Genomic DNA, 25750 nt, shown 5'->3' on the forward strand with positions numbered 1-25750 from the left:
ATACTGCCCTCATCCCTGCCCTCCTTTTCTCCTCTCAGGGTCCACCTGCACTTCCCTGCTAACCAAATGTGGGAGAGGACTTGGCTGCATTTGAATGCAGTGCTCAGCGATCAACACGACTCTTTGGTCAATGCTTCTCAAGGTTGCTGTCATCATATGGAGGTCATTGTTATGTGTCTGCATCCACTTGTTGGCCTGCTGCTCCAGACTCTCCATAAAGTTGGCCACTCTTTCAATGGAGGTTGTAATGCGCTCAAAAGTCCGAGCCATAATGACACTCATGGCCACGATAGACTGCTCCATCTTCAGCGCTAGGGTCTGTTATGGCCCCTGAGGCTCAGCATCAGTGTCAAGGTGAGCATAGCTGGGATGTGTCCTCAGGCCTCCGATGGGGACTTTCCACTGCTGTCCCTGCCTCCAGCACCTCCTCCTGCTCACATGTGACATCCTCCCCGCCATGTGCCACCCTTTCTATATGTGATGCTGAACCCACCAAGGTGGGTGTATCTGCACTGGTGGTGGATGCACATCAGTTAAGAGTTATTTTCTTAAGGTATAAATATGCGAACTTAGGCATAGTCATTTAATGGAATTAATAGCCTGTAATGCAGGAAAATAGTGTAACGATCTGTATACCACTCAAAGGTCATGTTACTCAGGAAGGTCAAAAGGGATCAAAGAAGGAACTTGCATTTATATAGTGCCTTTCATAAGCTCAGGGTTTCCCAAAGTGCTTTACATTAAATGACGTACTTTTGAAGTGTAGTCACTGTTGTAATGCAGGAAACGCAGCAGCTTAAATTTGTGCTCAGCAAGCTCCCACAAACAGCAATGTAATAATGACCAGATAATCGGTTTTGTGATCTTGATTGCGGAATAAATATTGGCTTGGACACCAAGGATAACTCACTTGCTTTTCTTCAAAATAATGCCATGAGACCTGAAAGGGCAGACAGGGCCTAGTTTAACGTCTCACCTTAAACACGGCACCACCAACACTCCAGTACTGCACTTCAGTGTCAGCCTAGATTTTTGTGCTCAAGTCCTGGAATGGGACTTCAACCCACATCCTTCAGACTCAGAGGTGTCAGTGCTACCCACTGAGCCATGGTGAACAAACCACTGCTGAATGGGTTGACAAGGGAACACAACAGAACTTGGCTTTAGATGCAACAAGATCCCCTATTTACCTTTAGCCTGGTGCAAACACAACATTCTGTTCCCTTAGATAAAATCAAAATGCTTGTTGTCATTAAGCTGGCCAATGAGACATAACAAACAAAACTTTCACTTCTACTTAGCTGTGTAATTTGTAACTTTGGCCTAAAAGATATTCCAGTAACTTGTATATATACATCCTTGCCTGTGAGGGATAGCCAATAATAATACATATGACAAATAAAAGCATCAATGGTGCAGGATGGCATCACAAGATTCAGATACCATTTCGGGGTTGAGTTTACACAATCAAAATCTCCAAAAACATGCAGACATGAAATCAGGAAAACAAAAGGTGAAATAAATGCCTTCAAAGTATAACAGAGCAACATAATATGCATAAGAGGATCCAACAGGAAAGTTGTGGAGACAGCCAGAGTTTGATAGAGGGAATATTTGAATTTATATACCTGTAGATTCAGTGAGATTGTGAGTAGCCCAAAGAACAATGACATGAAACTAAATCCACTAATGAGAAGGGATCGTCGACCAAGTCGTTCAATGGTCAAGCACTGAAATAGAAAATTTAAAAAAAATCTTTAACTTCAATTGTTTTCTTAAATACTGCTGGTAAGTTACAGAAATCAGTTATAATCTTTTCACAGATTAATATCTAGAACTAGAGCAAAAGCAGTCACAATTAGAACATATAAGTTACAGAGAAGCAATGCTAGTGTACCCCCTGTCTCATGCATCATCATCATAGGTTAAATTAGGAAGAAAAATATTGTTGTAACTACAGACTAGAAATTACTGCTTCAGATATTAGCTGACAACCATCAAACACATTTGTATGGCATTCCTTAAGCTGAGTGGTGAGTGGTTTTATGGTCATCATTGGGCTAGCTTTTTAATTCCAGATTGATTAAGTGAATTCAAATTTCACCATCTTCCATGGTGGGATTTGAACCCATGTCCCCAGAGCATTCACCTGGGCTTTGGATTACTAGTCCAGTGACATTACCACTACACCACCACCTCCCCACTACATCATTGCCTCCCCAGTGTTATCAGTCATAGTATTTTTAGTCTTTTCTTTTTGCTGCAAGGAAAGTTATGGAGAGATTACAGTAGTATTGGTCAAGGCACCTTGTCCATCGGTCCTCAAGAGTTGACAGATGCACTATTGCTGAATGCTTGACAGGTTCATTCATTTCTGTAAAATTTTAGAGACATAGCTAACCAAACAGCAAAAGTATGATGGCACTCCAGTTTTTGCCGAGAATGCTGTTATAGTGGGCTGTACACAAATGGAATCAAACACTGTGAGTGAGTCAAAAGGTTTAAATTGATGGGAAACCCCTTCATACCATTGTGGACAACATAAAGTAGAGAAGTGCAACCTTCTGTTAAACCTGCAGGTAGATAGTGACCCCCATAACAGTTATTCCGTTAACTGCAAAACACATGGTTCCTTCATTTTTATGCAGGGCAGTGTTTATTTGAGTGGAATAAGTTTATTTGAGTGGAATAACTGATTATAACACAGTTATTGCAAGAGTATGGGGGTGGCTTGAAACTACATAATACACACAAATATTAGCAGAGCAAAAATAGAATCAGGTGTTGATATGCCTGCAATTTGCAGTTGAATATATGTTTTGGTTATTATGTTGGAAGTGCCTGCAAGATGAGCCAGCCGCTCTGGTAAGGTGTGCTGCAGGCTGCCTGGACTTCCTATTCAGAGGACCACATGCCTTGGTAGCATCAAGAAAGGTTCCATCCACATTATTTTGATGAGGGAGGACTCTGACAGCCTGCAAAGGGTGATGGCCCAGCATTAACAAAATAGTTTTGTATCAAATTCAGTGAACAACATTTCAACTGTTGCCATTCACTTCTGTTAACCAAATTTTCTAATTATTTCTCTTAGCAATCAGAAGACATTCTGCATGCAGTTGCCAAGTAACTTTGATCATATACTGTATATATAATTGAGAATATAATCCGATCAACATAAAGTACAATGAAGGATTGACCAAAATAATTTGGGACCAATAGTAAGTATCTAATTTCGTGCTACATTATGAGACAGTTTTCATAAATATAAAAAGGCAAATAAAAATTTTTATTTTTGCATATGATTAAAGTGTCTTCTCATTTAACAGACGGTTCTGATATAAATAGTTGGTGCACTCACACCTCAGCTGATGTCCGGTTTTTATCTACTTGGGAACTTTCTCTGATTACTTGCTTTGTTTTCTCCTTAAAAAAAAAGATTCTGGAAATCATGTCAGTTGCCTTTGTTACGGAGGATTATTTTCAGTCTTCCAATAACCTTTTCCCACATATCTCTTTGTAAGCAAAGCCGTATTTTTGATCTAAATGAAAGGGGGAATAGAGATGCTCCCTGATGTTGCCTCCACCGATCATGAGGTGTACTCTGTCTCTATGAATCTGGGCTTCCTGCTTTGTTCAGTCACAGTTGTTATTTTCCAAATGGGTTTTCTGTTGATATGACCATGTAATTGGAAATACCTCCACCTGTTACATTTATCCTATAAGCAAAGTCATTTACCCAATGGGATAAATGTGAGGTATAGAAGAATTTTTAGATGATGACTTATTTCCAGCTTGTCATAGTATTTATCAGAATGCTAATACACTATAATTACATGACTAAACCCATGCCTGTCAGCAAGCCAGTAACTTTGGAACAATAAAAAACAATTGAACAGAATTAATGCGTACAGGCCAAAATAATACAGCAACTAATGTCAAGAGGCCTACATAGAAACCAAAGCTTGAATTTTTGATTTGCCGCTATTTTAGTATAGGTGGGGAAGCATGTAAATGGGTTGCTGCCAGTATTTAAATAATACTAATTGGAAAGTTCATGCTATAAAATTATAGAATGCTGCAGCACAGAATCAGGCATTTCGCCTATCGAGCCTGTGCAAACAATCTCACACACTCTTTTTCATTTTTAATCGTCCGTTTAATCCTTTTTGTGATTATCTTAATTTTGCATTCTTGTTATTGTCTCACTCACTAATGAAAACAATCTATCATTATTTTTCTTATGAGGCAAATTCCATGGTATTGTTGCAATATAAAGTTAAATAGGGCCAAACTGGCTTTCTGTATAAATATTAATTAATACATTTCACTCTGTATAAGTAGAAAGATATGGCTGTGAAAAGACAAGAATGGCCAGTGGACTGCAACATTTCTGCACTCTGATTTATTCAGTTTTTCCCAAGTAATTAATGTTTTCATAGTGTATTATAGTTTATTAGCTACTGAATTCCAACTAATTCGCTTAAAATGTCCTGACTTATCCCAGTCTTTTTTTTTGAAGGTGTCACATTTTCCCCCTTCCAGACATCTGGCAGAATCTTCCCTTCCATAGAATTTAGTACAGTTAGAGATAGTGAACCTCTGTTACTGCTTCCCTTGAGATTGTTGCAGGTAATCCATTTGGTTCCAGTGATTTGTCCACTTTGAGTGTCTTTTTTAATAACCGCTATGACTTTTGGTGGTTGTATAATTCCAATATCCACCTCCTCTATGAAAACTGAGTCATAGTAATTAATTAGTATCACTGTCATTCCCTTCACTCTCCATTATCTGCATACTTGCTTCACCTTGTAGCAGCCATGCTCATTGCTCCCTAATGTAACTTGTTCCATTAATATGCATATAGAAAGCCTTTTTATTGACTTTTATATTTTTGGTAATTTTCTCATACCTTTATAATTTAACCTTTCTGAAGCTTTCCTATAGGTTCCTTACATTTGTGATGAGTTTTATTTTTTATTATCTGCCTGCTGAGTTTTAAATAAAAAGTTCCAAATTTAAGCTAAACTCTGCTTGTGCCTGCAATCCCAGCCTTCAATAGGCTTCCTTTTAGAATATATTTGATTTGTTATTTTTCCAACTACCATTTATTACAGGATGAAAGAAACATTGGGTAGAATTTTGTGCTGGTGGCGGGGGTCTCGACGCCGGAGGAAACCGACACTGAGATCCCCATGTCGCCTCTTCTATGGAAGGCCTGTCCAATTTAGTCACAATCAGGCACTTACTTGGACAGTGGCAGACCTTCTGTACAATTTAGGACCCCGCCTCCGGAAGTCCCAGCTTTGCAGAGCTGAGGGCCAATCAGAGACTGCCAGCTGCAGCGCCACCACGGAGGCGTTGGCTGCTGCTGTAGCTGCAGTGACCAGACACGGAGGAATGGCGCTGGTACCAGGCTCAAGGTAGGTCAGGGCGGGAGAAGTCTTGCATGGTAGGGGCTGCTGGGGAAGAGGTGAGAGATCATAAGATCATAAGAACTAGGAGCAGGAGTAGGCCGTCTGGCCCCTTGAGCCTGCTCCGCCATTCAATAAGATCATGGCTGATATTTTCGTGGACTCAGATCCACTTACCCACGCTCCCACCGTATCCCTTAATTCCTTTATTGTTCAAAAAGATATCTACCTTAGCTTTAAAGACGTTTACTGAAGAAGCGTCAACTACTTCACTGGGCAAGGAATTCCATAGATTAACAACCCTCTGGGTGAAGAAGTTCCTTCTTAATTCAGTCCTAAATCTGCTCCCTCTAATCTTGAGGCTATGCCCTCTTGTCCTAGCTTCACCTGCCAGTGGAAACATCCTCTCTACTTGTATCTTATCTATTCCCTTCATGATTTTATATGTTTCTATAAGATCCCCCCTCATTCTTCTGAACTCCAATGAATATAATCCCAATCTACTCAGTCTCTCCTCATAAGCCAACCCCCTCAACTCCGGAATCAACCTAGTGAACTTCCTCTGCACCCTCTCCAGTGCCAGTATATCCTTTCTCAAGTAAGGAGACCAAAACTGCACACAGTACTCCAGGTGCGGCCTCACCAGTACCTTATACAGCTGCAACATAACCTCTCTGCTTTTAAACTTAAACCTTTAGCAATGAAGGACAAAATTCCATTTGCCTTCCTAATTACTTGCTGTACCTGCAGACCAACCTTCTGCGATTCATGCACAAGGACACCCAGGTCCCTCTGCATAGCAGCATGCTGCAACTTTTTACCATTCAAGTAATAATCCTTTTTACTGTTACTCCTACCGAAATGAATGACTTCACATTTATTAACATTGTATTCCATCTGCCACACCTTTGCCCACTCACTCAATGTATCTATGTTCCTCTGCAAAGTTTCACAGTCATCTGCACACTTTGCTCTGCCACTCATCTTAGTGTCATCTGCAAACTTTGACACCCTACACGTGGTCCCCAACTCCAAATCATCTATATAAATGATAAATAATTGCGGTCCCAACACCGATCCCTGAGGCACACCACTAGTGACTGATTGCCAACCAGAATAGCACTCATTTATCCCCACTCTCTGCTTCCTGTTAGTCAACCAATCCTCTATCCATGCTAATACTTTACCCCTGACGCCATGCATCCTTATCTTATTCAGCAGCCTCTTGTGCGGCACCTTGTCGAAGGCCTTTTGGAAATCTAGGTACACCACATCCACTGGGTCCCCATTGTCCACCTTGCTCGTAATATCATCATAGAATTCCAAAAGATTTGTCAAGCATGACCTGCCCTTCATGAACCCATGCTGCGTCTGCCCAATGGGACAATTTCTATTGAGATGCCCTGCTATTTCTTCCTTGATAATAGACTCAAGCATCTTCCCCACTACAGAGGTTAAGCTAATCGGTCTATAATTCACCATCTTTTGTCTACCTCCCTTTTTAAACAGTGGCGTCACATCTGCTGTTTTCCAATCAACTGGGACTACCCCAGAGTCCAGCGAATTTTGGAAAATTACCGTCAGTGCACCTGCTATTTCTCCCGCCTTCTCTTTTAGTACCCTGGGATGCATTCCATCAGGGCCAGGAGACTTATCAATCCTTAGCTCCATTAGCTTGCCCAACACTACCTCTTCCGTAATAATGATTGTTTCCAGGTCCTCACCTACGTTCGTCTCTTTGTCAATTACTGGCATGTTATTAATGTCCTCCACTGTGAAGACCGATACAAAATACCTGTTTAATGCCTCGGCCATTTCATCATATCCCATAACTAAATTCCCCTTCGCATCCTCTAAAGGACCAATGTTTACTTTAGCCACTCTTTTTTGTTTTATGTATTTATAGAAACTTTTGCTATCTGTCTTTATATTCTGTGCGAGATTTTTCTCATGTTCCATCTTACTTTTCTTTATAGCTCTTTTTGTAGCTTTCTGTTGAACTTTATGGTTTTCCCAGTCTTCTAGTATCATGCTGCTTTTGGCCACTTTGTATGCCTTCTTTTTCAATTTGATAGCCTCCCTTATTTCCTTAGACACCCATGGCAGATTACCCCTTTTCTTCCAGTCCTTCCTTTTCACTGGAATATACTTTTGCTGAACACTTTGAAAAATTGCTTTGAAAGTCTTCCACTGCTCGTCAACTGTCCCACCGTGAAATCTTTGTTTCCAGTCCACTTTAGCCAAGTCCTCCCTCATTCTATTGTAGTCCCCCTTGTTCAAGCACAGGACCCTGGTATTGAATTTTATCTTCACACTCTCCATCTGTATTCTAAATTTAACCATACTGTGATCACTCCTTCCAAGAGGATCCCTAACTATGAGGTCATTAATTATTCCTGTCTCATTACACAGGACTAGATCTAGGATAGCTTGCTCCCTCGTCGGTTCCATTACATACTGTTCAAGAAAACTATCACGGATACACTCAACAAATTCCTCCTCAAGGCTACCCTGACTGAGCTGGTTCGACCAATCTACATGTAGATTAAAATCCCCTATGATAATTGCCGTACCATTTTTACAGGCATTAGTTATTTCTTTGTTTATTGCCCGCCCCAATGTGATGTTATTATTTGGTGGCCTATAGACTACGCCTATCAATGACTTTTTCTTCTTATAGAGTTTCTAATTTCCACCCAAATGGATTCAACCTCATTCTCCATAGAACCTATATCATCTCTCAGCACTGCCCTGATGTCATCCTTGAACATCAGAGCTACACCACCTCCCTTACCTTCCTGTCTGTCCTTCCGAATAGTCTGGTACCCCTGGATATTTAACTCCCAGTCGTGACCAACCTGTAACCATGTCGAGAGGGGGGTCAGCAGCAAGGGCAGGGGGGGTGGTTGGCCGTTAGCAGCAATCCCCCCCCTCCACCCACACAGTTGGGAAGCAGCCCACACAGTTTTTCGTGCTGTGCTTCCCGATCGGCGACAGGGCCATCCGCTGCACGGATAATTGCAGCTCCGGTGGGAAGAGGCCCTTAATTAGGGGTTAATCACCCAGTTAAGGGTCTCAATTGGCTGTGGGATGGGAAGGCCATTCACAGGGCTTCCCGCCCCAGACTAAATTTCATTGTAAAAATATCAGCACTGAATGTCGCTGAGATCCACAGCACACCTAGGGTGCAAGTCCAGGCACAGCAGCAGTGAAAAATGAGAAGGGACCCAGGAACACTCTGTCTTGAAGATCTGGCAGCACACGTTCCTGAGGTGGCAGAAGTTCTTTCCAACCACTGGAGACCTGGAAATCAAAAAGTAGTCGGTGCCAGTGGGATGGTAACATTTGCCAAAAAATGCCTGCTGTCTCCCACATCCTGAACCCTGATCATACTGAACAGCAGCAAAATATTGGTGTTCAGTGGAAGTGAGACCCATAGGCTTTACTAGGAATGCTTATGGTCTGGAACTTCCCAGAAGGTGGTAGCTCTCAATTTAAATTGGATCTCTTCAATTGAATTGATCCATTACTTTTTTTTTGCCAATCCTGTTAGCTTCTCCTCCATGCAGCTTTCCAGCACTGCATTTTTACTCCTCCTCACCCTTTCTGATAGGGGCTTAAGCTGTGTTGATACTGTCCTTGATGCCAGCCTGAATTATTTATCATGTCATTCTGATCCCAGAATCTCCAGCATAGCCAGGCTCTGAACCCGCTGGAACATCACTATTCCGGCTTCACTACAATTATGGTAGCAAAGCAGAATAACTAATATTTTGGCCTATAACATTTAGCAGGAGAAAAATTATAAAGAATATAATCTTTTGGTATTTTATTATTTAACTGGAACAGAGCCTAATTGTTCAATTTTATAAAGAAATTATAATCAAACAGACTGCCAAGATCCCTCTTGTGTCAGTATTTACTTATTACCTAATTGTGTAAAATATGCAACATCTGCAATTATCTGTCAGTCCCTCAATCTCAATGTTGTTATAGAACTAATTGTTCCCCTGTAGACTATTACATATTTGTTGGCGAACTAATTATTCTAATTGTGTCTCGAGTGTGGATATATTTTAAACACAGCTGCCATAAAATTTAGTTGCACTGCACCCAATATTTTGCTGCTGTGGGTGTCATTTAGCCTGAAATGGTGTCTGCTGCACGTGTGCACACCTTTGGTGCGACCCAGGTCAAATCACTATTTGGTGAAGGTGTTAGCATGTGCAGGCAGTGTCCGCTGGAAGTATGCAGAGTAGGCAGATCATGATGTCAGTCTGTGTCTAATGTTGATTTGATGCAAGTGCTGCAATTTTGGAGTTTCAACTCTCCATCTAACACCCTTTCTTAACCTCACACAGCTGAACGTGTGCTCAGTAGCAGGAAGGACCTTCCCATCAATGCTATTTAAAGAGATCATCAATTACTTTCAGGTTAGTTGCTGATTGAGTTCTACTTGCTCTTTCTGTGATTGTAGAAGGGTTTGGTGGTTTCCAGATTTGTTTAAAGTTGCTAAAGTCAGCAGCAAGTGGGATAGTGGGTGCTGAAGGACTTGATCCTGACTTCAGAGATTCTGCACAGCCCACTTGCTCTCTATGGGTGCAGTAGCTTGCATACCCTTGGGCTACAGCATGACAGGGAGAAGGTGCAGAGGCAATACAGAGCAGGACAACCTGCTCGAAGAGGGAGAATGGAGGAGGAGGGGCAGAATAGCTCTGAGCAGGAGGCCATATTGTCCAGAGTATTTAGGGAGCAATTGTCCTACCTGAACCTCAGCAAGGAACAGTATATTAAACGTCTTTTCTTCACCAAGAATGTCCTCACTGAAATCTGCCACCTGCTGCCTCAGATCAGGGCGAGATGGCCTTGCCAGTGCCTGTGAAGGTGTCTGTGGTGATGAACTCTTATGCGTCTGAATCCTTCCTGACTGGAGCAGGTGAGGTTTGCAACTTCTTCCAGTTTGCTGTCCGCTGTTGCATAAGGAATGTTACTGAGGCACTGTATTCCAAGGGACTGTTACATTTCATTTTCTCTTGTCAGGGTGAAGCAGGCAAAGTAAACATGTGACTTTGCAAGGATTGTAGGATTACCCAAGGTGCAGGATGAACGCACATCACTTCGTGGGCGCCGCATCTCAATTCTGAGATCCACTCAACATCAAGCTGGTATGTGATGATACTCAGTGCATCATGCAGATCAATGCCTGATATACCAGCAGTAATTATGATGCCTTAATTTTGCAGCAGTCTGCTGTGCCATCTGCATTTGAGCTACCACGACAATCCAGAGGGTGGCTACTGGGCAACAAGGGCTACCTGCTGGCTACATGGCTCATGACACATGTCGGCAACATGTAACAAAAGCCATGCTGCCACATGAAAGATAACTGAGCAGACCAGTGGGGTCCTTTAATCATGCTTCCACTGCCTGCAGTGCTCTGGAGTAGCCCTGCCATACTCGTCAGAGCACGTGACAAGATTTGTCATGGTCTGCTGCATCCTGCACAACCTCACTATCATGTCACCAGCTAAAGGGTAATCAGTTGAGAAGGAAGGGATGAAGAAGGAGGAAGGGAGGAGGCCCCTTTCTGGCCAGTCTTTTCCTGAACAACTCATCTCAGTGCAATGCCAGTAAACACAACCCCAAATCCCCATTCATCAACAATCCAACATCTTACCTAACCTCTATTACTGACCATCACAGCGGTAGGCTACAATGCTAAAATAAAATCCATTACATAACAAACATTCCAAACCAAATGTATAAATCAAACCATGCCATCTTGCATACAAAATTCAACTTATCACCCTTGTGCATTCCCTTAATGCCTGTTGCAGGTGCCTTTGCCTGTCCTAGCACTCCTATGCAACACTACTCCAATGGCTGCAACATGGCTGGTAGAAGGCTGCTGACTTTCTTGAGGGAAAATACAGATGGCCTTGCCGGATGCCTTCAAGCAGCTCTGGGCCTCGAGGGCCTGACTTCGGACTGCACTGCCTCGACATGGGCAGCAGCAGTTTGGGCTGGCTGGCTGACAAGCAACAGCTAGGGCACTGGCAGCGAGGCAGTGGTGGGAAGATGAATGCTGTCTTCCTGAGAGAGGCCAGCAAGTCTCAGCTTCCATTCACTTGCTCTCATTCTCAGATATGGACACTGTGCGTACTTTGCAGGATAACTTAGAAATGGGATCTGCATATGGTGAGACATGGGGACGTGCGCTGCAGCTAGGGCAGGGGACAAAGGTAGCACAAGTGCCAGCTGGCCGGAGAGTGAGTTCACACACAAGTTCTGCTGCAGATGATTCAGGTGAGGATTTCAATAGAGCTGACTACATAAGATTGATGGGTATATACACTGAAATGTTTTGGTGCACTGATGTGCCTGCAGAAAGCCTGCTGTTAACATCCAAGGAGTCACCACCATAACCACGGGGCGGCATCCAAACAATTCCAGCAATCTGTTGGAGGACAGATTGCTGAACCCTGAGAGAGCCTGCAAGCCCCATTGAACACTGGTATTCACAGCCATGATGGCAGCAGTCTGAGCCTGCATGGCAGCAAGCTGACCTTGCATGAGTTCAGTCTGAGCTTCCACTGTAGCACTCAGAATTTGAGTGGCTTCTGCTTGTGTTGTAATGGAAGCTGAGATATCAGCCATCAGATGCTGCAACATGGCTGGATCCGCAAGTGGTCTCATAGAGTTGGCCACCACTTCCATGCTGGAAAGGATGGGCTCCAAATTCTGTGCAAAGCCCCATGCCAAGTTTGGGCTAAACACCTCATGCCCCTTGATATTGACAGCAGGCTTTCTGCAGGCACATCAATGCACCAAAACATTTCAGTGTAATACCCATCAATCTTATGTAGTCAGCCCTATTGAAATCCTCACTTGAGTCGTCTGCAACAGAACTTGTGTGTGAACACACCCTCCAGCCAGCTGGCACTTGTGCTACCTTTTTCCCCTGCCCTAGCTGCAGCTCACTTGTCCCCATGTCTCACCATATGCAGATCCCATTTCTAAATTATCCTGTAAAGTATGCACAGTGTCCGTATCTGAGGATGAAAGCACGTTTTGGTGTTTCTTTATCATCACTGTCTTCCTAGTGTTACACTCCCTTCTCTTTCTCTTCTGCCTGGCCAGGTTGCAGTTCTTGGGTATCTGAAAGGAGAAAGGCACAAGGATATGGTGGTGATGGGGGCAACAAGAGGTACACACTAACACCATCTGCAGCTTGTAAATCAGAAGAGATTGCAGGATGATGGAGAAGTGGGATCTAAGGAGGAGCATTAGGCATGAGGTTATCGTCATCCTCGATGGTTTCAGCCCTGCCGCTCCAATGATGGCGACTATAATGCAGCCCTGTGTGTCTCCTGCCAGTTAGGTGGCGCCATCTTTTACTGCAAGAGAGAGGGAAGTGTATCAGTGAGTGCGGTGCAATATATTTGGGTGATGTGGCTGTCATGGTTGAATAGCTGATAGTACATGCATGCTGTGAGATGTGAGTATGAGGTTTGCAGTGGTGCTAAGTGTGTGAGGGTTGAAGTGAGGCTATGAATGTGAAGTATGAGTCCTGATTGCTCGAGATTGTTGGTGGATGAGTAATAGGGATATGGTACATTGAGCAGTGTGTGAGGCTGGTGGTGTAATTGGTGAGATATGAATCTTTGAAGATGCATGCACTGACCTTGACCACTCGTATAAGGTCATTGAACTTCTTGCAGCACTGCATCCAAGTCCCTGGAAAGACACTTGCCATTGACCACTACAGCTACCTGCTTTCTGAGAGTTTGTTTGGAGGGCTTCCTGACACCCTGTGGATAGAGCACATCACTCCTCTGCTGCACCTCCTCAACCAAGGCCATCAGTGCAGCGTCATAAAATCTTGGAGCTGGTTTTCTCCCATGTTGTTCCAGTCTTGTGTTTTTACTCGGTTAAACGTAATTTTACAATGACTTCCAGTGTCTTTGAGCGGTGCAAGCAATCTAACTTTAAGTAATGCAGGCTAGCTTGAACTTGTGATAGCTGCTCACAAAATTAGGCCTCCTGCTCAGGCATTCAGCCGTTCAATAGCGCGCTTAGCGCTGGCTGTGTGCGACAATCATTTAAATGAGCAGGCAGCACCTGGGCGCAACACAATCCCGGCGCCCATTTTCAGGTCTGAGCAAATTTCATGGCCAGCTATTTTTAGTTCAGATCCGAAACAAAATTTTTTCTTCGCATTTTAGATTTGTAGCCATATGTGCATAGATTTGAGCCTTATTTATTAGTCTTTGAGCAATATTACTCTGCTGCTAATTGTGGACTGTTTTGTGCTATAGGTCTGCTCTAGCCAAGTCTCATTATCAATGGCCCAAATTCCCTTCACTTGTGATCCTTACAGCTGTCAGGAAGAGGGAGACTTTCATCAGTCAGTCTGGCTGGATTCATACCTAATTTTCGCAGCTGGAAAGCTAGTTTAATAAATTCACTCTGCCACCTGAATCTTGCTGATGTTCCGTTTAATCATGATAACAATTTGCAGCTCTGCATTAACAGTTTTTTCTGAGTTATTAATACTGAACGAATTTGAACTGGGAATATAGATACAGAAACCAGTTAGCCTGGGAGTGAGTAGTGCAGTGGATTACACCTTGACATTTTTCCTCTGAGGCATAGACAGCTGTGTCCACTTTATGCTGTTACAAAGATTCCTTGTGATGTGCATTTCAGAAGTCTTAGCAAAAAGAAAAAAAAATGCCTGAACAAAAAACAGAAAATGCTGGAAACACTCAGCAGGTCAGTAAGTATCTGTGGAGATAGCAGATGAGTTAACATTACTAATGTTGACCCTTAATCAGAATTCAGTCTTTTATGGTTTCTGTTTTTTTTTTATTATGCTTGCTAAAGGCAAGTAGACCCATGTATAAACCTCTTTTAAAATCAACTGCAAGCTGCAAAAGGTGACGTGGCAGATTGCAGGACACAAGATGCCCAATCAATCAGCTGCTAATAAACCATGACCACCCATAGTAGAAGCTTCAGAATGTGTCACCCATTCCAGCATAGAAGCAGAGAATAAACTGGCAAATTATTTTTGCTTCGGTAAAACATCGAGCTGCTGACTCATCTTAATATATTACTTGCTTGTTACCTAATGAAATGTTAACTATTTCACAGTACACTTTACCCAGTCACCTAAGAATTTCACACATGTTTCTGCACTGATATTAATTCTTGGCATGGCACTACCAAGTGCAATCTTTTCAGTGCGATCACATTCTGACAGCAACGTATCTCATTGAGCGTTACTTCTTTAATTTAGGTCCTTGAAGAAAGACATCATAAGTTTGATCTGTTGTGACTATGGCCCTGATTTTAAAGGGCAGGTTGAGTACAATAAATCTGAGAACCCGCCTGATTGTCTCGTCTGTGGTGGGGGGCATATTGTTGTCAGAAGTGATCTTCTTCTCAGTGAGATGGAGGGTGCCAAGTAAGATTTCATTCTCGGTGCACGTGGGGCCAAGACATACATTTTATCTTTGGGGTATAGGGTTTAGAGGTAAGATGTTCTTTTATGGGAGGTGAGGTTTGCAGGTCACATTAGCTCCTCAGTGGGAGGGGGTTGAGGTCAGAGCTTTCTCCCAGGGGTTGGTTAGGGGTCAGATTTTTTTGTAGGGCGTGGGGGGACAATTCTTCTGTTGCCAACAATTCAATACTTTTTTTCCCACATCCAGGCATTATTTATTCATAGCCACACTATTCATTTGCCACAAATTTTCATTGACTCCACTGTATCTAAACATGAGGCCTGGGACAAAACTGGTTCACTATGACATGCATACTGACCCTCAGATGATTTTGTCTTGTGAGTGTGGAATCCACTGGCCGTCAGAATAATTTTCGTCTGTGTTTATGGCAAAAAACTTCAGTTCACAAATGAATTTGATGCATTGGTATTACAGTCCCAATGAAAAGGAACTGAATCCTACAGACTTAGGTGCCTACAACTAATTTGCTTTTCATATATAAAGTATCTTACCTATCTAGGATAAATTACAGTAGTCCCCAAAATGACAGAAAAAGGACAAAATAAAGTGTCAAAAATTAAAAATTTCTATGAGTGAGCCATGCCCCAAGGTAATAAATCTTACCCCTTGGAGACTCCTTCTCCAACAATGTTTAAATCCGAAGAAGGGTCACTGACCCGAAACGTTAACTCTGCTTCTCTTTCCACAGATGCGGCCAGACCTGCTGAGTGATTCCAGCATTTCTTGTTTTTGTTTCAGATTTCCAGCATCCGCAGTATTTTGCTTTTATTTTAATGTTTAAATCCATCTCTACTACAAGCTGCAACTTCGGTGCAAAGCAGAAATCATATAACAGTGATGCTAAACTTGCTCTCTTACACCTCTATATGTATCATAATTATTCAGAAGATGCTCACTGGCTTTAATTAATCGGATCAATCAAACTACTAATTGCTATGCTTACTATTTCTGATCCATACACAGAGAGCATCACCACCATTGGCAAAGCTGCTCCATTGTTTTCTTCCATGGCTCTGTATCTTTAAGGCAGAGGGTACACGAGGATTGCAGTGGAATACATGGGCAGCCTTGGTGCCATTCACTAAATGAAGACTGGCATTGTTTATGTGCTTGGATGTGTTGTGCGAAAGCCAATGAATGATGTTGATACATGTTTGCAATGGTTATGATGCATCATTTGTCATGTCATTAAATCTGCACTGTCTGCTGTAAGATAAACGCTGCCACAACCGGCGTGAGCATGCTAGAACGGGAGGAGGGGTCCCTGACATAAGGCTGCTGACCACGACTGAGGAGGAGGCGTTGGAGATTGCAAGAGAGGAGGGAGGCAGGGCGAGCAGAGATGGTGAGGCAGGAGCCACAAGGTGCAAGGATGAAATGTCATCTCTACTCTTGCAGCCATATGTGGAACTGAAGGAAATTGTGTGAACTAACATGAAGCACTTGTTTAAAGTGCCTCTGTTTGTGTCTCCACTGTAGGTGTCCGCACTCACGTTGCAGAATGTCACGTGGCCCAAGAATCCTCCTCTGGGGAGGAAGAAGAAGCCAACTTCCCAGAGGGTGCACCTTCTTCCAACTCCACCAGCGCAGATACATCAACACGGTCCGCGAGGGGGTTTAAGATTAGAATCTGGGTCACAATCTGGTGTCACGACATAAACACAGTCCCAGCAACTGAGGGAGAAGGTGCCAGAGGGGTCCCCTGACAATCAGAGGACTGCTGGGGACCAGGCCCCTGCTCAGCCCCACGCTCACGATGATCCTCTGTTTGTTGCTACGAGAAGTCTGCTGGATGTGTAGCAAAGCCAGGTGGAAAATATGTCAGAGATACTTGAGGTCATGCATGGCTTAGTGCGTGCCGTGGAGGAGTCTCTGCAGGCCTTGACGTCTGCCATGTTCCAGGCATTTGAGCATATGGTTTCCTCAGTTGAGAGTCTGACAAGCTCCGTGCCAGGTCTGATTGAGCACTAAAGCCACATGCGATCTGACCTGCACTCCATCGCTGTTGCTGTGGGCTCATTACAGTAGAGTCTAAACGAGAGGGGGACGAGGAGCCTGGACCTCCCTCCAGTCTTTAATGATGGCTGTTTTCCTATTGATGATGATTAACTTTTTCCAATACTGCCATTGTATGATATAGAAAGACGTCAACAGCGCAGGTTCAATTCCTGTATTGGCTATGTTAGTTCATGGAGGCCTGCCTCCTCACCATGCCCCACGCTTGAGGAGTGGTGACTCTCAAACTGTACATCACCAACTGTCTCTCTCATGGGGAGAGATGCCTATAGTCCTTTGGGACTATGGCTAGCGCAATACTGCCATGCCTTACTTTTGTTTTCTGCAGTCATAACTTAATGCTGCTTGCAGTGGTGTGTAGTCACATTCATCGTAGCCCATTGATGATTTCAAATGCTGGAGGACCCGTCGCACCACAAATTAGTCAGGGGTGAGATAGGCCAACGACAGCCTTCCCGCCCAAAGGCTAATTGAGGCCCTTAAGAAGCCTGTTATCAGCCACTTAAGGGCCTCTTCCTGCCACCGAGGGCTCTCAGCCAACAGCAGGGGTGGCTGGCAGGGCAGTGTTAAATATTCTTACCTTATCTGTAAAGAGATGGCAACTAATTAGCTAAGAGCTAATTGTTATGGGTAAGTGTGCTCCGGCCATGGGAACCAGAAGACAACAGGACACATAATATGTTGGAAGCAGGTGTCTGTGAATAAACCTAAAACATTTTAAATGAATCTAATGCTGAATTAGATTGAAAAAAATCAACCCAAATTAGTGCCAGAGACAGAGAGAAACTGAGTGAATCATGCAAAAAAATGAAATGTCAGCTGGCACGGCAATGAATGCACAACTACAGTCTATCATGAATTGGGAAGCTGATGATGTCATACAGGCATTTGAGAAGTTTAAACAAAAGTGCAGATTGACTTTCAGTAATTTTCTAAAAGGTACTAGCGAAAAGGAGAGGTTCAACTATATCCTTCTATGGGCAGGAGATAAAGGATTGTATTTGTCTAATAGCTGGGAGCTGAGTGAAAAGGACAGCAGAAACCCAGACAAAATTTTTTTTAAATTCAGCGCCCATCTCCAGTCAAAATCAAATCATCGGTTCTACCGATTTGAATTTCAAGGCTGCCAGACTGGAATTAGGAGAGCCCATTGACAATGTTGTAACAAGATTGAAAAATGCAGGCAGAAAATGCAAATTTAAGGACACAGATGAAAGGCTGCTAGATCAGCTAATTTGGGGTTCTGCACACCCAGAATTACGAAAAGCTCTGAAAGGACAAGTTTACAATATCGCAGGTTTTAGACACTGCCAGAGCACACAAAGCCACGAGCAGACAGATGAAGACAATGACTACCCAAACAGCTAGTCTTCAGATAAACCAAGAGAAAGGCAGCAGGGTTGATGCAGTGACACAGCAACAAAAGAATGCACACCAGACAGAGAGAAAGGGGTGCAGGAGTTGTGGATGACCACATGAATTCACAGACAGAAGGAAATGTCCCGCATATGGATCAATCTGCAGAGCTTGCAGAAAGGCCAATCACAGGAAAAAGATGTGCAGAACAAAGGACGAAGGTGGTAAACAAGTTACAAGAGACATAGCAAAAGGACAAATGAGTAGGAAAAGAAACCAAAATATCCATAACTGGGAAGATGACAATGATTTTGAGAACACGATAAACATAGAAACCATACAACTACATGAAATGTCTGGATGTGACAGTTCCTAGAGAAAAGAAATTCACACAACCATTCAGATCAGGAAGAGGGTGAGAAATAAGCCCACAACGATAAATCTGAAGGTGAAGATTGATACCGGAGTGCAGAGTAACATCATCCCACTCAGACTATACCAGAATATCTTTCCTGAAAATTTGGAAGAAAATGGTTATTCAAAGAAAGGAGCTCTGAAACCAAACGTCATGATAATGGCATAGGGGGGAAACTGATTTTCGACAGCTGGGAACAACCCAAATCAGAGGGACTCACAAAGGAATAGATGGCAACTGTATGTTCTATGTCACTGAAACAGATGGTCCAGCTATCCTGGGGTTGAGCAGTTGTGAAGAGCTGCAGATTATCTCAGTAAACTATAAGGTGAAGGAGGTGACACTGAGGGTTGAAGATAGTACACCCATTGAAAAGCGCCCTCTGATAAGAAGCAAAGAAGATCTGGTACAAATGTGCCCAGAGTGTTTTGATGAGACAATTGGATGCTTCGAAGATTTTGAGTATCACATCACTATTGACCCAGTGATGAAACCAATGATTCAGCCCTCACATAAAGTACCCATAGAACTAAAAGGAAAGCTTGAAAGAGAGCTCCAAGAAATGGAAGAAAAGAAGGTGATCACCAGAGTCACAGAGCTTACAGATTGGGTAAATTCCATCATGGTGAGAGAGAAGCCAAATGGGTGGCTAAGAATTTGCCTGGATTCCAAAGATCTTAATCAAGCAATAAAGAGGGATCACTACCCTATTCCAACACTGGAAGAAATCACACCAGCACTGACAGGGCAAGTTTTCAGCAAGCTCAATGCCAGAAATGGTGACTAGAATGTGAAGATAGACAGGGAATCTTCACTGTTGACAACAGTCAACACACACTTTGGACAGTACAAATTCCTGTGTCTACCTTTTGGCCTTAAAGTGAGCCAGGATGTGTTCCAGCAGAAAGTAGTTGAGACATACCAAGGATGTAATGGAGCAATCGGCATAGCTGATGATACTCAGATATATGGTGCAGATGGAAAAGATCATGACTACCATCTACATGAAGCTATGCAGAGAACCAGGAAAGCTGGAATCAAGCTAAGCTCAAACAAATGCATTGAGAAAGTGACAGAATGCCAGTTCTTTGGAAAGGTGTACATGCCTGATGGAGTCAAGCTGTGTCCTGAAAGAATCTCAGCTATCTCTGGGATGGAAGCCCCAAGAGATAAGTGAGACAAGATCAGCTGTGTACTAGATAAGCATATATAGAGACATCAAAAATATTGTGTCTACATGCAATGTATGCCCGAAATACAGAAACACACAGCTGTTAGGGTCACATGGTGTGACGTGGGTGTTCCCGCTGTTCAACTCTGTCAGGGGTGTTAATTAGGTAGTTTACCTCATTCACCTTTCTCCCTACACTATATGGGCCACTAAACTTGGCCTTTAAAGGTTTGCCCTGCAGGGTTGGCAGCACCAGAACTTTGTCCCCTCTCCTCTCCTTGATCTAGGAACTTTTCCTTGATCTATTTTAAAGGGCCTCGCACCTCATGTCTGAAAATTAATTCAAAGGGAGGAAAGCCTGTGGATTCATTGGCAGAATCCCTGGTAGCAAATAGCAAGAAAATTACTCCTTCATCCCAATCGTAGAGGTATTCACTGCAATATGCTTGCAGCGTAGTTTTTAGGGTCTGATGGTACCATTCCAGAGCCCCTTGTGATACACTGAGGATTTCAGCTGGTCAATACCAAGGTTTTGTATGACCTCCGAGAACATTCGGGGCATGAAATTGGTTCCCTGATTGAAATGTATTTCTTTGGGGAGTCTGTATCTGGTGTTACAGTCAAGTGAGGAGGGGTTGAAGGGCTTCGCTCTTTTCCCGCTCCTTGTTAGACGACAACAGGTTTAATTCTTTCCTAAAATGGATGTACTGGCCAATTCAGTCAATGTTTTATTACTTACTTGCTATGATCATAACAAGAACCAATTGGACAGGTTTTCTTGAGTTAACAAAGAAAGAGGTTAATTTTAGTGTACCTAAACCATACTAATTAAATAATAAACAATGTACCAACATTCACTCTCACACACACACTAGAGGTTTACACACACACACAAATAGGTTACAGAGTGGGGAAAGGAAGACTGATTGAGTTAAAGTCCATTAAAAAGGTATACAGTTTGTGGAGTTTGGTGATTTGGCTGGCTTGTAGCTGAATTCAGTGGTCCTGAGGCTTTTAGTTTGAAAAGGTAGATGACTGGTTTTGTGAGTCTCTTGGAGATAGTGATGTGGATTATTTCCTGCAACATGGTTTCTGGTTGTAGCCAGAGTATGCAAAGGTGGTCAGTCACAAACAGAATGTGAAAGCTTTCAAGCTGGGATGGAGAGAGAGTGAGAGATGGACCCCCACTTAGGGTCTGCTCATGTCAGAGTCCAGTTGCTTCTCCTCTGCTGCAGAAAAAACACCAGCTTAAAAACACAGATGGGGAGAGGTTTCTCACATGACAGTCACTCAATCATTCAAACATAGCGGTTAGCAGTATTTCTCTGCTTGCTGCGAGAACAGGTAGTTCCTTTAACCTTCCTGGGTCTTGATTCTTGCTGGGAACTAAGCAGACATTTTGTCTCTCTCCTCACAGTCCTTTGCAATGTATTTGCAGTGTAGCAAACTAGGTGATCATCTTAAGCTGGCAGGATGACTTTGCTGGCAACTTGTCTTTTTAAGATACCTCAGATCTTCAGTTAGTGGATTGAAGAAAATTATCATTCAACAAAAGACATTGGCGTAACACTGGTGAAGAACTGGGTTAACCCCTTGACTACAGCTTTGATAGTAATTTTCCTCAGGGGTATGGCTTCTGGGAATCTGGTGGCCATATCCATGATAGTTAACAGGTACTGATGACCTGTCTTAGTTTTGATTGATTAAATTGATTAGAACTCTACTGAAAGGTTCTTCAAAAGTAGGAATGGGGATCAGTGGTGCAGGTTTTAATAATAGGTTGAGGTTTTCCAATAATCTGGCAGGTATAGCAGAATTTAATCACACCATTGTGGAGTTGTGGCCAGTAAAAGTGTCTGTTAATTCGGGCTTGGGTCTTTTGGATACCCATGTGCCCAGCCATAGGGATTTCATGGGGAATTCACAAAAACTCTCTCCGATATTTAGGGGGGAACACAATTTGCTGAACTACCGTCCACTGCTCCTCTGTGGGTCACTTCATTTCCTCATTCTTTTTATTTATTTATTTTTATTTTTTTATTTTATTTATTATTTCTTTTATTTTTTTTTTAAATTTATTTTTTATTTTTTTTATTCAAATTTCATTTTTTAGTAACACTCATGAAGCTTCTCTGTGTCTGTCTCAGAATAAATTGTCTATTTTTTAAAAATCAGGGTCTGCTCTTGGGGCTTCAGTTACGGAGCGTCTGTTATATACTTCCTCTAAATCTCTGAAAAAAGGTTTCAGCCAGCCAGACCTCTGAGTCATCGGGCTAATTTTCTGGTTCAGCTCTCTCTGTGGGAGCTTGCTTGGTCATGGCCCTTGTTACTGCACAGGCAGGAAAGATTCCTGGGACTTCCTGGAACAGTGGCGCAGTGGTTAGCACCGCAGCCTCACAGCTCCAGCGACCCGGGTTCAATTCTGGGTACTGCCTGTGTGGAGTTTGCAAGTTCTCCCTGTGTCTGCGTGGGTTTTCTCCGGGTGGTCCGGTTTCCTCCCACAAGCCAAAAGACTTGCAGGTTGGTAGATAAATTGGCCATTATAAATTGTCCCTAGTATAGGTAGGTGGTAGGGAAATATAGGGACAGGTGGGGATGTGGTAGGAATATGGGATTAGTGTAGGATTAGTATAAATGGGTGGTTGATGGTCAGCACAGACTTGGTGGGCCGAAGGGCCTGTTTCAGTGCTGTATCTCTAAAACTAAAACAAAACATTTGCTCTGTCTTCTTAGCCTCATTTGGCTGGTCTAATATCACTGGGGCTGCAACCATCTAATCTCCAGCCAAACCATTGCTGAGTAGCCAGTCTATGCCAGCTACCGGTAGACTAGGAACAATTTCTACAATAACTGGCCCAGAAACCAGGTCACACTGCAAGTGGACCCGATACAGGGATACAGGCATGTATCATCCTTCAATTCCTTTTCCCATAACCTTCACTTTTAGCAAGCTCTCTGGTGGGATGGTCATTCCTTTTGCCAGCATAAGAGATTGAATGGCTCTGGTGTCGCGAAGCAGAACATTGGGTTTACTTGCCTCACGAGAGGGATTTGGAGACACTGTTCCTTTCAAAACAAAATCCTGATAACCTTCAGGAATTTTCTCCTGCTTCTCCCATACCTACTGCAGTATTCTTTGTGAGGTTCTTTTCCATGATTAGGGCCACAGTCGGATCTGCTGAAGCACCCTTTGTTAGTCTTGTGCGCCCCTACAAGATTAATGTGCTTCCCCTTTGACCTGCAGCAGTCAGCTTTGATGTGCTCGATGTTGCTGCAATAGGAACACACAAGTCTGTGGATACATTCCTGCCCTCTGCACTTTCTTTCCTTACTGGTGGCGGTCTTCTTGTGTGTTCACCTTTTGTTTCTCTGTCGCTAACACACCATCTTTTGTCACTTTCCCACTTTCTGCCCTTTCCATACCTCTGGGAATTATCATGAAAGGCTTTTTCCTGAGTAAAGGGTTTATGTGTGAGATTAAAATCATCCGCCATGGCAGTGGCTTCTCTCACCCTATGAATTCTTTGTTCACTATGTGAATTCTTATACTACTTGGAATGCTATTTTTAAATTCTTCCAGCAACATCACTTCTCTCAGATTTTCATATAAGGGTTCTAGTTTGCGAGACCGTATTCTTCTTCTTTGGCCTCCCTGTCTCGAGAGACCATGGATAAGTGCCTAGAGGTGGTCAATGGTTTGTGAAACAGCGTCTGGAGTAGCTATAAAGGCCAATTCCAGAGTGACCGACTCTTCCACAGGCGCTGCAGATAAAATTGGTTGTCGGGGCATTTAAACAGTTGGCTCTCTCCTTGTGCTTCTGTCTTTTTTCCTGCCAACTGCTAAGTCTCTTCGACTTGCCGCTCTTTAGCCCCGCCTTTATAGCTGTCCACCAGCTCTGGCGATCACTGGCAAGAGACCCCCGTATGCGGCAATCAAAACCCATATGTTTGATTCTTTCGAATTCAAGGTTAGTCTTTTCTGGGTGTGTTGGAATTTCTATCTCTCTGCTTCTGGTACCAGCTCATATGCATTTAGATTTGCAGTTTTAGTTTATTCATAATAAGAGGAACTTTCTTCTGATAACAGGCAAAAAGCTTCACGAGCCCTACCCATGAACTCGCCTTGTAAGTGGAGAGTCCAGAATTCTTTCAGCCATTTTAGCCTGGTAGCTATTTTCGATATGATTCAACTTACTTCTCATTAGATTTTGGCACTAGTCTTGAGTGTCTCAGCGCATTAAAGTTTTGCTCTGAATTGGGGATAAGGTTTGAGTGACTAGCAACATTTTCATTTTGGGTTTGCAGTCTCTGGAACTCAAACCTTCTTGCTGCTTCCTCTCTTTGCATTTCTCTTCCCTCTCTTTCCTTCTGAAACTCCCTTTCTTCCCTTTTCCTTTGAAATTGCAGCTCTTGCCTTTTTAACTACAACTTCCTTTCCTCTTTTTCCTTCTGAAACTCCATCTCTTCCTTTTTCATCTGTAATTGGATTCTGGCAAAAGTTATTTTATCAGACTCTGATTCTAGTCTTTCTTCTTCGAGTTCAGGGATAAGTTTAAAATGGTTGGCTTGAGTTTTCACCAGTTCAGGTTTCTTTGCTTTTTGTCTGTAAATGATTGCCACCTCTGTACCTAAGCTTTTTAAATCTTCAATGCCAAATTTGTGTAACTTATCATGGGATATCTCTCCCTGCTCTACAAACTCCTTAGCATGAAATGTGGCCATCTCCTTTGTTTCTAGCACCATAGAGAGAAAAAAACAGAAGAATACAAGAAAACCTGTTTGTTTATTTTTCCACAATTTTAGAGGTCAATTTTCCTCCGCTTTCCAAATCTCTTGTTGGTCTGGTGGTTCAGATCTTGGCTTCGAACCAGTAACTTGTTATGGTCACATGGTGTGAGGTGGGTGGTTCCCACTGTTCAATCTTTTGAGTTTGTATTAAGAGTTTAGCCCCTTTGTGTTTTATTTTTCAAATGAACAGAAAGTGACAGGTTTTCTTGTAGGTTTTTAAAAACAGAAAGTCAATTGTTTATTGATCATCAGGCCGTATTGTCACAACCTCATTCACTCACACATTCACTCGCACACACAGACACAAGAAGAAACAGAGGAAGGAAATAGGTAGGTGGGTTATTTGTGGGGCAGAAGGGTTACGATAAACCTGTTGAATTCTCTTGAGACTCAAAGTCCAAATAGCTGCAGGCCTGTGGTGATTGTAGATTTCTCTCTTGATTGAAGGTACTGTTGAAGTTGCTGGGTCATTCCTAGCTCTCTCTCTCTCTCTCTCTCTCTCTGCTATATGATGTAGATGTCAGATTTTTTTCCAGCAGGGCATGCGCTTTCTGGCTTTCTGGAATGCCAGCAGTGACAAGTAGCTTCACCTCTGGGTCAGTCTCTCTCTCGCTCTTTCTGGCTGTCTTATTTTAAAAGGTAAAACTATCACTTCTCAACTCCGGTTAGGAGACATTCTGGCTTCTTTCCCAAGGTGATCACACAATGGACTAGGATGTAACTATTTCACTCCTCCTTTGTTTTAGAAGAAGACATTCAATTATGGAATGTTGCTCTGATGGGTGTGAAATGGGTTTCATTATCACCTTCTAGCTTTGAAGATTTGTCTTTTTATCTTTGATAGACAATTTGAATACACAAAAGCTTAATCCTCTTCTCTTCGCCCTCCCTTAGCTGATGACTCAGTACTCCTCCATGTTGTACAGCACTTGGAGGAAACACTGAGGGTGGCGAGGGCACAAAATGTACTCTAGGTGGGGGACTTCAATGTCCATCACCAAGAGTGGCTCGGTAACACAACTACTGACCGAGCTGGCCGAGTCCTAAAGGACATAGCTGCTAGACT

The 25750-nt window shown here is 42.9% G+C and overlaps 1 protein-coding gene across 5 annotated transcripts in view; it reads right to left on the reverse strand.

Moving 5' to 3' along the window:
* The window catches only part of slc2a9l2 (solute carrier family 2 member 9, like 2), a 542218-nt gene that overhangs the window by 138118 nt on the left and 378350 nt on the right, over positions 1–25750 (reverse strand). For all 5 annotated transcript variants that reach the window (XM_068040353.1, XM_068040334.1, XM_068040343.1 and 2 more), the window contains one exon: positions 1629–1730. In XM_068040353.1, the coding sequence (XP_067896454.1) occupies positions 1629–1730 (102 nt within the window). The remainder of the gene's footprint in view (positions 1–1628; positions 1731–25750) is intronic.

This window comes from Heterodontus francisci, chromosome 1, assembly GCF_036365525.1.
Source record: "Heterodontus francisci isolate sHetFra1 chromosome 1, sHetFra1.hap1, whole genome shotgun sequence".
Taxonomy (NCBI): Eukaryota; Metazoa; Chordata; class Chondrichthyes; order Heterodontiformes; family Heterodontidae; genus Heterodontus; species Heterodontus francisci.